The sequence below is a fragment of the Thamnophis elegans genome, chromosome 2, assembly GCF_009769535.1.
Source record: "Thamnophis elegans isolate rThaEle1 chromosome 2, rThaEle1.pri, whole genome shotgun sequence".
Classification (NCBI taxonomy): domain Eukaryota; kingdom Metazoa; phylum Chordata; class Lepidosauria; order Squamata; family Colubridae; genus Thamnophis; species Thamnophis elegans.
The window spans coordinates 11,671,843-11,683,898 of NC_045542.1; the positions used below are offsets into that span (position 1 = coordinate 11,671,843).

A 12,056-nucleotide genomic window follows, 5' to 3' on the forward strand; every position below is an offset into this window, starting at 1 on the left:
CTGTCGTAAGTCGAGGACTACCTGTAACCCTCATCCACACTGCACTGTCACTTTCTGCTGATTCATAACCATTCTTTAGTAGACACTAGCTGATAACACAGCATTGCCCAAGTATTTATTTATCCTAATCCTGTATTACATAGGAAAAGCCCTGATTTTAGCAACAATTAAATTAGTTACAAATGTTTTCCCTGTACCCCCCAGAAGTGTCAAGAAAAGTGATACCACTTTGATGTTTGGTAGCTGATGCATGACCATTTGGTATGCTTTTTTCTGATCTTGATTTAGAAGTGGCTTCTTGTCCACGATATTTGCACTAAGCCATTCAATTCGACGTTGTAGTTCTTTTCTTGTATGTAATCTGTGTGAAGTACGTCGTGTTGATCTTGTAGTGGTGCAGGCAGGCTGAGTTGCAGTAATGTTTTATTGATCATGGCCATACATTTGTCCTCAAAAATAATAAAAGCCATGTTGAAAATGTCCGGACCAAATATAATTTCTAATGTTGGATTTTCCCAGCCCCCTTGTGGAATACTGTGAAGCCATTACCATGGCAACTCCACTGCGCTGTACAGTAGAAGCCATTTTAGGGCAGTACTGTAGGAGTCATTTTAAGGCACAATAGGCTGTACACCCACGAGGGATGTTAGAGGTGACTTACCCCCACAGTATTTTTTTCCAGAGAGTAAGTCATCTGTGTACCAAGTTTGGTTGAAATTGCTTGCGTCGTTCCAGAGTTATGCTGGACGGACGGACGGACGGATGGACACACAAACACACACACACACACACACAAAGTGACTGATTTAAGACCCACTTATCTCTAAATGCCAGAAGAGTGTCCTTTTAAGGTGCCTTGTCTATTTGAATAAGAGATTACTGTATGAGATTTGCTCAATAAAAATAAGCTGCAATGTGATTTCTTTTCTAGAATTGCCTTATTCTTATTGTCTTCCCTTCTGCAGTGTCAAAGTATCAAAGGCACAACATATCACGTACCTCCGATGAATAAACTCAATTTTAATAATGCACCTTTGACCTAGAAAACATAATAAAAGAGGACAAAAAAAGTCAGGGATCAATTCTGCCTTTCCAGATTTGTTGGCCTTTTAGCTCCCATCAGACTACAGCTGTATAGCCAAAAATCACTCTGGGAATTGCAAGAGTTCATGATCAACATCTGTAAAGAGGGGAGGGGCGGAGGCAGATCCATTGACTTGTAGAGTCCCCTCTTTACCCTGCGTTTCGCCGTGACGACATTTCCTCGTAAGGGCCCAGGTGAGATTTTGATCCACGCGCGCAAGCGAAGCTTTGCAACAGGTAAGACCAGCAAACGAATCCTCCCACGCTTGATCGGCCAGCTTGAGATTGGCTGCTTTGGCATTGCACACTCCCAACCTCGTTCCGTCGCCTCTACTTCTTCATTGGTCGAAGCTATTCAAGCTCCGCCTCCTTTTCCATCGATCCCTCGTCACAAGAAACACCGCTTCTCCCCCCCCCCCCAAGCTTTAGGGACCGTAGACTTTTTATAGAGAGGTACCATTTCTATGGTTGCCCTGCGTTAACAACTGGCTCGGTACGAGTCCTCTCTCCGTTTTACCTCTATGGGAGGAAATAGGCGTTTCCCTTTGCGACAGTGCCGTTAGTGAAGGTCTCGCTCAGCCTGCGGGGAGCACATTTGAGAAGAACGCGAATAGGAGAAACTCCTTCGGAGGAAATAAGAGGTAGTAAATATGTATGGAGATTCTCAGTTGTCCAGATCGTGGTAGTCCCAAAAAATGCTTTTTCAAAAGGCAACCGGACTTGTTTTTCCAACGAAGTCCAGTTGCCTTTTGAAAAAGCACCTTTGGGATAAGAGGTAGTAAGGAAAGATAGAATACAGCAGTAATTTAAAGTGAAATTAGTAAAGGGTTAGGAAGAGCCCGGTGTCCTCAAGATATTTTGGATTAGTTTTGTTGCTTTCAAATTTATTGTAATTGTCTATAAGCCTCCCGGAGTTTTACTTATTACATATTATTCATTTAAGTTTAAATTAATTTTTATAGAAGTTGTTTTATAGAGTAAAAAAATAAAAGTGAGCTAAAAAAGGGAAAAAGATATGAAATGGCTTTCCATTTTCTTTATAGCTGTTATAAATGAATGTTGAGTACTATTTTAACTCTTATGTATTGTTTTATGTTTATTGTTTATACCCCCCTCCCTATTTTATGTAAGCCGCCCTGAGTCCCCGCGGGGAAAAGGGCGGCCTATAAATATTAATAAAATACTAAAATACTAAATACTAAATAAATGCATTTATATTTTATTCTTTATTCTCTTACACCCTGACTCCTTTCCAAATTCTACTCTCTCCATGTGTCAGGTAGGTTTATAGGTTTATAGGTTTATTGCATTTCTATGCCACCCTATTCCCGGAGGGACTCAGGGCGGCTAACAAACCCGGGGGGGGGGGGTAGTACAGACAAGGCAACACAACAAGCAGATACAGAGAAATTTTTTTTAAAATCAATCAACAGTCACACAATTCGAGCGGGGAAGGGAACTCGTCAACCCCAGGCCTGCCAGAACAGCCAGGTTTTAACGGCTTTCCGGAAAGCCTGAAGGGAGGTGAGAGTCCGAATCTCCGCGGGGAGCTCGTTCCAGAGGGCCGGAGCAGCCACAGAGAAGGCTCTCCTCCAGGTAGTCGCCAATCGACATTGGCCGGTAGATGGAATCCGGAGGAGGCCTAATCTGTGGGATCTGATGGGTCTTTGGGAGGTAATTGGCAGCAGGCAGTCTCTGAAGTACCCAGGTCCAATACCATGAAGGGCTTTATAAGTGATGACTAGCACCTTGAAGCGTATCCGGAGACCGATAGGCAGCCAGTGCAGCTCGCGGAGGACAGGTGTAACGTGGGTGTACCGAGGTCAGTCGTAATTACTATATATAGCTGCCCATCTAGCATGCAGTCAAAATATTCTAAAACAGAGACAAACGTTAAAAACTGTTGCATAATTAAAAGCATCAAAGTTAAGATTAGAAAAGAACATATCTATGAAATGGGCAGCCATCTAAATCTAAATAATAAATTAATCAAATACACCATCACTAAGCCCCCGTGTCCTGGTCAATACTTGTTGGGACTATGGTGCAAATGTGTAAGATGCCGATTTGCCTATTTTATTGGGGACAGAAAGAAAATGTGCTGGTTGAGCAAGGGTGACAAGGCATGATGGGCTTTTGGAGAAATGGCAATATAAATTTCAGGTAATTGATTTTATATAATAGTTTTGAGGATGTGGACAAACATTGGGTGTGGGTATGACAGAAAGCAGTTTTGTTCTAATTTTTCATTACTGTATTTTCCTTTTGTATTATAGAAAGAAAACAGTTTTCCAGTTATATCCATACATTGCCTAATAATAACTAAAAACAAAAACCAGATGGTTGATGACGGTGCAGGAAAACTCCAACTGACACCCAGGATTGAAGACTCAGTAATGGACAGTGGAGAGGAAGAAGTAGAGACAGTTTCAGAAGATAAGGAAACAGAAGAGGATTCTCAGTTGGATTCCTGTAATCAAAATGATGCCAAAAAGGTTGTGCCTGGCATAGTTTATCTTGGTCATATCCCTCCACGCTTCCGGCCTCGGCATGTCCGAAACCTACTTTGCGTTCATGGTGAAGTGGGACGCATTTTCTTGCAGCCTGAAGGTGAGATTGTATGGGTGCATTAAAGACAGTAGCTACAGTACCACTCACTCATGAAATCTCCACAACCGTAAAGCTTACAGACTTGAAATTTGGCACGTATGTTCCTCTTGGCTTCTAGGTACTCGCTAAGAAAGGATTTTTTGGAATGACCATCAGATCATTTCTTATACTTATTTCTGTATAAGTATTTCTTATACAGTATTTTTTAACACACTCTGATGCTAAGGAGTTAGGCGTTCTACTCCCCTTCCCCACCCGAAAAGAACTCTGTTCCAACTGTCAGTTGCCTTATATTAACACGCTCTGATGCTGTACCTTCGCTAGATCGGGCATGGGCGTGGCCAGCGCGTGACTCATCCGGCCTGTGGGCTGGGAGTTTAGACATTCTACTCTGCCTCCCCCCCCCCCCCGAAAAGAACTCTGTTCCAACTGCCAGTTGCCTTATATTAATACACTGTGCTGCTAAAGAGTTACATGTTCTACATTAAGTTTCAAGCTTTAAGTATCAAGCTCGATCACATGCACGAGTATCCAGCTAGTACTAAATAAAGTTAATGTACCTTCCAGTGTAAGACTGGATTAGTAGATTAACCACGGAATATCATTTCTTATTTCACTTGTCTTTGATGTGAGAAGCATATGAAGGGTATGGTTTTCAGATGGAAACTATCTTCAGATGGGTAGACTTTTATTTCAAATATGATGCAGTTTTTATCATCTCAAAAGGAGATTATACTCATTAGTTCCTGCATGCCTTCAAGAGATCTTAAGCCCAGCCCAACTTGAATACCTCTCTTGTCTCACTCATTTCCCTTAACTGCCAATTGGTCAGATTCTTGTAGAGAGCTTAAGCTTGCAAAAAATCTTTATATTCATTTGAATTGTCTGAATCTCCTGATTTCCCCAGTTGACAGTTTTTAATGGTTACATTTTACACTTGGGTAAGTTGGTTTAAAGATGAAATATTCATAAATCAACAGGTATGTGTGACTAAGCTACCTTAATTCAAAGTCTGTACACTTTATGACTGTTATATCTCTTTGCAATCCCCAGAACGATTTATCCGAAAGAAAAAGAAGGCGGCTGGTAGTAATGCCAAAAATTTCACAGAAGGTTGGGTAGAATTCCGGGATAAGCGTGTGGCAAAGTTGGTAGCTGCTAGTTTACACAATACTCCTATCGGTGTTCGTAAGAAGAGCAAATTCCATTATGACCTATGGAATATAAAGGTGTGTTTTCTGGGACTGAGTACTCTGTTATCTAGTCATAATCTAATTGTTGTTGGGAACAACTCAATCTGGTTTTTTATTGGCTCTTCAAAGGTATCAAAAATTAATGGCTGGTACCAACTTTTATTTCTTTCTGGGTCAACTGATTCTGACTTGATATTGTGAAAGTGCTGTTTCTCCTGCATTTGCAGATTCTGCTCATGAAACTTGGTTCAAGATAAGTTGCTTTGCTAAACTTATATTTCAATTGGCAAGGCAGCTCAGCCATATATAGAGACACGGAAAGGATTAAATCAATTTTAGATGTCGTACATCTATGCTTCCATATCGTGTCCTTGCTCAAGATGCAATGGGTTGAAGCAGCAGATGGACAAACAATATAGCAATAGCAATAGCAGTAGACTTATATACCGCTTCATAGGCCTTTCAGGCCTCTCTAAGCGGTTTACAGAGAGTCAGCATATTGCCCCCAACAATCTGGGTCCTCATTTTACCCACCTCGGAAGGATGGAAGGCTGAGTCAACCCTGAGCCGGTGAGATTTGAACCGCTGACCTGCTGACCTGCTGACCTGCTGATCTAGCAGTAGCCTGCAGTGCTGCATTTAACCACTGCGCCACCTTGGCTCTAACAACACCCCATAAGCCAGTGTACCTGCTCAAAATAATTTTTATCTAGGATGTGGCATTCTTAATTTTAAAAATCAATCTGTGATTTAATGTTTTACCCACGATAAAAGATGTAATGAATTCCTATGGGTGTGCATTTGATAAACACAGTACATTTTGGAATAAATGTATTTCTTGAGGAAGCACTCAGATCTCTTCTCAATTATTTAATGCACTGCTGGTGTTCAAACACAGAATCTTTGGTCAAAGGATGAATTATATGAAAATTAATTTCAAATTAGAAGTCAATAGTACACTGCATGATTTCTTTTCTCTCTCTTTTCTTCTCTGGGAATGTGATGGATAACTCAGACTCGTATCAAGACAAGTGCTTGCAGTGAGCTATTCTGGTTAGACTGAGGGTTGTTATTTGTCCGACATTTGTTATTGAATTTCTACCACCAGGTTCTTTATTACAGATTTTAGCCAATTCTAGGGAGGGCAAATTATTCCAGCCTGTAGATTAAGGTGGGCTTAGCGTAGCTTCAGACAATGTGGAAAGTACTGTACTTTTTGGAGTATGAGACTCACCTTTTCCCCTCCCAAAAGAGGGTGAAAATCTGGGTGCATCTTATACATTGAATACAGAATGTTTTGCCTCCCAAAACCCTGCCACCTTTGCAAAAATGGATGTGCAGAGGGTTTGGGAGGCCTGCAAAGTGCACCTGGGGGCTGGTGAGGGCAAAAATGAGCGAAAAAGGGGCCATTTTTTGCTCATCCCCCCAGCTCCCAGGAGCACTTTGCAGGCCTCTCAAACTCTCTGCATGCCCCATTTTTCACAAAAAACGAGGCATGCACAGTGTTTGGGAGGGCTGCAGAGTACAAAAACTTTTTTAAAAATTTACCTCTTCAAAATCTTATAGTCCGAAAAATACGGTATTTAAACTAAGGTTAGATCTTCTCAAACCATGAGTTGTTACATGCTGATATGATAATCTTATGACATATTAACTAGTTTTCATATTTTTCTTAGTATTTGAATCGCTTCAAATGGACTCACTTGAGTGAGCAGCTTGCATATGAAAGGCAGGTGCGACAGCAGCGTATGCGTGCTGAAGTTTCTCAGGCCAAACGAGAGACTAATTTCTACCTGCAGAATGTAGAGAAGAGCAAGCACTTTTTGAAGAAGGACAATCAGAAAGTACATGCTGAGAAGAGCTGGGGCTTCGTTCAGCGCTGTACTGAGGATGAAATTCAGACAAGCAAAGGAAAGAAACGGCTCAAGCAACAGCTAGCCCGGTCTGCTGAGATCCAGCAGAAATCCCAGTCAAACAAATCTCTGTTGACCAAAATCTTCAATATCCAGCAATAAGGACCCACTCATATTCCTGATCTGGCTCTTGGCAGCTAACATTTATGAGCAAAGCAAACGAAGCCTGCCATCAATCCTACTAGAAGAAAATGCTCAGGTTGTTTCAAGTATTTGTTGCTGGGCAAGTACTTGGCCTGCTGAATTGGTGATATAGAAGTTGCAGACTTGCTCCTGAAAAAAACATTTCTTTAGAAAACCATGTTTTTCTTCTCACACTGTTAGGTAGAGTATGGATCAAGTTTTTCTTGATCCTTGGGATTTGGCAGGAGGCAACTTTCTCTTGATTGTTCCTTTGCTGATTGAAAATCCAAGGGAAAAAAAGAAAAGGCTAAACCCTTTTGTGAAGGTTGGTCTAATCTAGTGAAGACCAAAATATTTTAGTCCTGCCTCCACTTGTAGAACTGATACAAAGCATTGTTAAATAAGAAAATGTCCAGAATTGACTATGATGTTACAAGATGATGTGTCATTGGATATGCTTGTCAGTCTGACCAACTACATTTACAATTTAAAGGTTATAAATTATTGGATTCATCTTTTTGCAATCACATCATATTACTAGCTCAATCTCAGTTCTCAAATCAACTACTATTCCGAGATCTATTACAGAGTGCCAAGGTGGATTTGATTTAAATCGAATTTAAGTCATAATTTAAATACTGATTTAAATTACTAGAAAAAGGCTTGATTTAAATCAACTCGATTTAAATCGGGGGTAGTCAACCTTTTTATACCTACCGCCCACTTTTGTATCTCTGTTAGTAGTAAAATTTTCTAACCACCCACCGGTTCCACAGTAATGGTGATTTATAAAGTAGGGAAGTAACTTTACTTTATAAAATTTATAAAGCAGAGTTACAGCAATCCCCTACCGCCCACCATGAAAGCTGGAACACCCACTAGTGGGCAGTAGGGACCAGGTTGACTACCACTGATTTAAATCATATTTTTTAAAGAGCAACTGTCACCCCTGTCTTGCAGTAGCTTCTCCTCTGACCCGCTGTTGACTCACCGACAGTCCTAATATTGCAGAATATACAGCCTCATGCTACATAATTAAGCTCCATTTCATGCTGAATAAACTAAGTTATTGTTGTATGTGAAATAGAAAACTACCTTTAGATAGATTTTTACTCCAAAAGCATTCTATTAAAATAAATTTGATAAAAAAAATCAAATCTGATTTAAATTTAAAAAAATCAATTTTATTTATTTATTTTAAAAAGTATCCACCCTGCACAGTGCCATTATCAGACTGTACTGGTCCATTTGATTTTTGTTTAAATCCATCTGTCTCTGTTAAATTATATTACTTTCAACCTGGGCCCTCCACTTTCTTTTTCAGGCTTCCTAAAATTCTGATAAAGCAAGCCAATATATATCTTTCTATCAATATGGTGATGTTTTGTTGGGCTCTGTGCTTCCAGATATTCTGATAGTTACCACCTTACAGCAAGTTTACTTGACCTTTGCCTAAAGTCTTCTTAGTCTCCTGGACTCCCAGTTCAGCCTTTTTTCTTTGAGGCAGTTTTTATTCCAGCCTCTGAACATCTCAGTGCGAGGTTGTTTTCAATTTAGAGTCTCCCTTCTCACAAGGGAATGGCATCTGGAGTTATCTACGCTAGGCAGTTCTTTCAATTCTCTTTGTAAACATATTGGCTCAGAGCATTACTGAACTGCCACAACCTAGTGAATGAAAATATGCCTTTTGCCAGATCCAATTGACCATCACACCTGAGGCCTTGAGAATCCAGCTTTCCTTTTTGTATTCAGAAAGTCTCTTCCACTCCTCCATGAGAAAGTTCATGCTTAATGGTGTTGTAACAGTGCTTTTCTTTAGGAGAAATTCTTACTGGTGGGTAAGAGTTAAAAAGTTGATGTCTGGAGACTGTGTTCCTTTTTCTGGAATGCAGATTTGATCCACCGCTAAGTTTGTTTAATGTTCAGTTCCTGGGCAAAATCTCTTTATTCAATACTTTATTTAGGCTGAGAAACTCCCCAGTTATTGTGTACCTGTATATGTAACCTATATAGCCCAATTTCTGCCGGTTTATTACCTTCAGAATTGGCTCTTTTATTAACTTGGTAATTGTTTGGGTGTACTTTAATTTTTTTATTAAATAGTCCCCCCCCCCCCCCAATAGTCTATCATTGCTGTTTTGTGACTATACTATTCTGGACAAGGTTTGGCATAGTTTGAAGATAATAAGATGCATCATTTTTTCTGATTATCCACAGCCACATTACTCATCTTTCTCCCTCTTACAGAACTTCATTGCTAACCAATGCAAACCAGATCATGTAACCTATGAGGAGCGTGGTCCCTTTAGTCCTTTCCCCCCATTAATGCTTCCTTGATAAACATGTAGAGCTGCTAAATTGATTTAGATGTCTTCCTTTTGTAAAGGGACTTCTTAATTTTTCTTGCAGAATTACACTTCCCATCCCTAGGGACTGTATTAACATCTCAGTTTTCACTCAGCTACACTTCTCTGCTGCAGAAAAATAGAGCATATTCCTAATGGAAGATGTTTCTCCTTCCTCAGTGAAAAATCTTTTTGCCTTTCTTTTGTGTTGCTAATTCTGTCTGCTATATTTCCAGAATTTACTTTGGGGGTTCAGTTGCTTTTTGAGGAATTAGAAGAAAGAGATGCTCTCTCCCATTATGGGGATTATTACAATTGCTTAAATCCAATATTCCACCCTTGTCTTGTATGTGTTATAGCTAACTGCAGAAAGTTAAATATGCCATCTTTCACATTTGGGTTATGCAGTTTTCTCCTAGCTGGATGGCACAGCAATTTCCAAAAAGATCAGGCGATACAATCATTTTCAAAGCAAATCTTGCAAACAGTGCCCTGACTGAGTCCAAAGGGATCCTAGCAGGACTAATGTGAAAATTCTAGAATGACCCCAGGACAATAACATTGTTATTCCCAAAGGCACTCTTGAGTTGCTACTGGGAAAATATTTCTAAAGCTTCAAGTAAGAGCCTAAAATGTTCCTTAAATTATAAGGAATATAATAGCATATTGTATTAATAAGGTTCAATATACTATTGCACTTTTTAAAAAAAAAAAATCGCGAGCTCAGAAACAGATCAGTGGACAATTTTTATATTTCTAAGAGGCTTAAGTAATTTGAAAACATTTCTTTCTTATATCATTCAACCTGGTTCTTAGATTCCTCCAGAAGTTCCCTAACAAGCTGGAAGATATTTCATTAGAATCAAAACAGTTGATGCCTTATTTTTGGCTGATTCTTATAAGGAGATTATTTGTTGTTAGTTGCGAAGTCATGTCTGACCCATCGTGACCCCATGGACAACGTTCCTCCAGGCCTTCCTGCCCTCTACCATCCTCTGGAGTCCATTTAAGCTCATGCCTACTGCTTTGGTGACTCCATCCAGCCACCTCATTCTCTGTCGTCCTATTCTTTTGCCCTCAATCATTCCCAGCATTAGGTTCTTCTCCAGTGAGTCCTTCCTTCTCATTAGGTGGCCAAAGTATTTGAGTTTCATCTTCAGGATCTGGCCTTCTAAAGAGCAATCAGGGTTGATCTCGTCTATCATACTTCTAGGAAAGGGGTGGGTGTCCCGTGTTTCCCTGAAAATAAGACAGGGTCTTATTTTCTTTTGACCCACAAAATATGGCTTGGGTCTTATTATCAGGGGAGAGCTTATTGTTTAGGGTTGCCGGGTGACTGCTCCCTTGCGAGTGGGCTTCCGAAGAGCCGGGCACAGCCTCAGGGGTGAAGCAACCATGAGGTGACCACGCTCACAAGCAGCCACCCAGCAAACCCCCTCTCCAGCCGGGCAGAGCACCATTCACTGACCTAGAGGGTATCCCTAAGGCGTAAGCCACATGATGCTCTGCCCGCTACCCAGCTCCCACGGCTTGGCACATTCGGGATACTCCCTAGGTCAGTGCATGGAGCTCTGCCTGGCTGGAGAGGGTGGCTGCGTGAGTGCCTGTTCTACCCCCAGCTCGCATGCCTCCCAGCCTCATCATGCCCTGGCACTGCCGCCGCTTTCGCCGCCGCCACACTTCTTCTCCGGCTTCCAAACTCCGGAACTCGGCTTCCAATTCTTCCAGCAACGGCCGCTCTAGGAGTGTGCTCTATGGTGTGGGCCGGCTGCCATAGGCTTGGTGCCTTCGGGATACCGCTAGGTCGGTGAGTGGCTCTGCCTGGCTAGAGGGGGGTGTGTGTCCGGGGGGGGCTTATGTTTTTGCCCACACGAAAAATGTGGCAAGGCCTTAGTTTCAGGACAGGTTATATTTTTGGGGAAACACGGTAACTTTCTACACTAGTTGTTAGATCAGGTGAATGGATAAGACAGACTCAAGCTTCAGTGACAAACAACAGCTCTTTATTAGGCAAACTATCCACACATCCAGCACTGTTCCATTTGACAGCTAGCCCTTTTATAGGGAGCTGTCAAACTGCTCAGCCAATCGGCTTTTAGTATTTTCCCGCCGGATCAGAGGACCTTGGTGGAACCTACCATACTGGCTGTCAGTGTGTAATACTAGTCTCCTTTTCTTTCTTTGTCGGTAAAACATACATTTAACACTGCTCTAAATTGTTATCTGCTTTGGGGACTGATCCTAATATTTTTCACCAGCAGCCTGCCTGATTCTCTGAGATCAAAAAGGAAGGTTGGCATCTACAGCTCCATGGCCACATTTCTCTTTGTATTTTGCCTAGCTGTGTTTTGCTCCTCTTTGAAAGAGTGCCAACTGATTTATTTGTCTCATTTTCCTCTTAATAAACTCTTTATTTGTTGTTTTATGATTGACTATATATTTTGATCTGCAGAGAACAATTTGCAGTGACACATTTTCATTGGGAAAATATTAGAACGGCAAAGGGTTTCTCTGTCACACAAAAAGCTTATGTAAGTCAGGCTTTTGTGACTGGTTTAAACACAAAATGGAACCCAGTTAATCTTCCTTTTAGGGACATTATTACTTGAAAATTGCTTTTGGTCTCCTATCACTCAAAATAAAAAGAAAAGAGACAGCAGAGCTTGTTATACATTATATGAAATCCACAGTGCTTATTGGTGTTAGTATGAACTTGGAAAGCCCCAAAGGAATGCTTTTCAGATTTTTGAAGATTTTATACTCTTTTTTTTTTCTGAACACCAAAGCAA

The 12,056-nt window shown here is 40.9% G+C and overlaps 1 protein-coding gene across 1 annotated transcript; it reads left to right on the forward strand.

Annotated features, from left to right (window-relative positions):
* The first annotated feature begins 1,636 nt into the window (after positions 1-1,636).
* Positions 1,637-7,653, forward strand: ABT1 (activator of basal transcription 1). The gene is made up of 4 exons (XM_032208613.1): positions 1,637-1,724; positions 3,360-3,693; positions 4,747-4,922; positions 6,563-7,653. The coding sequence occupies exons 2-4, from the start codon at positions 3,423-3,425 to the stop codon at positions 6,899-6,901; spliced, it is 786 nt and encodes a 261-aa protein (XP_032064504.1). The 5' UTR covers positions 1,637-1,724; positions 3,360-3,422; the 3' UTR covers positions 6,902-7,653.
* Positions 7,654-12,056: the final 4,403 nt, after the last annotated feature.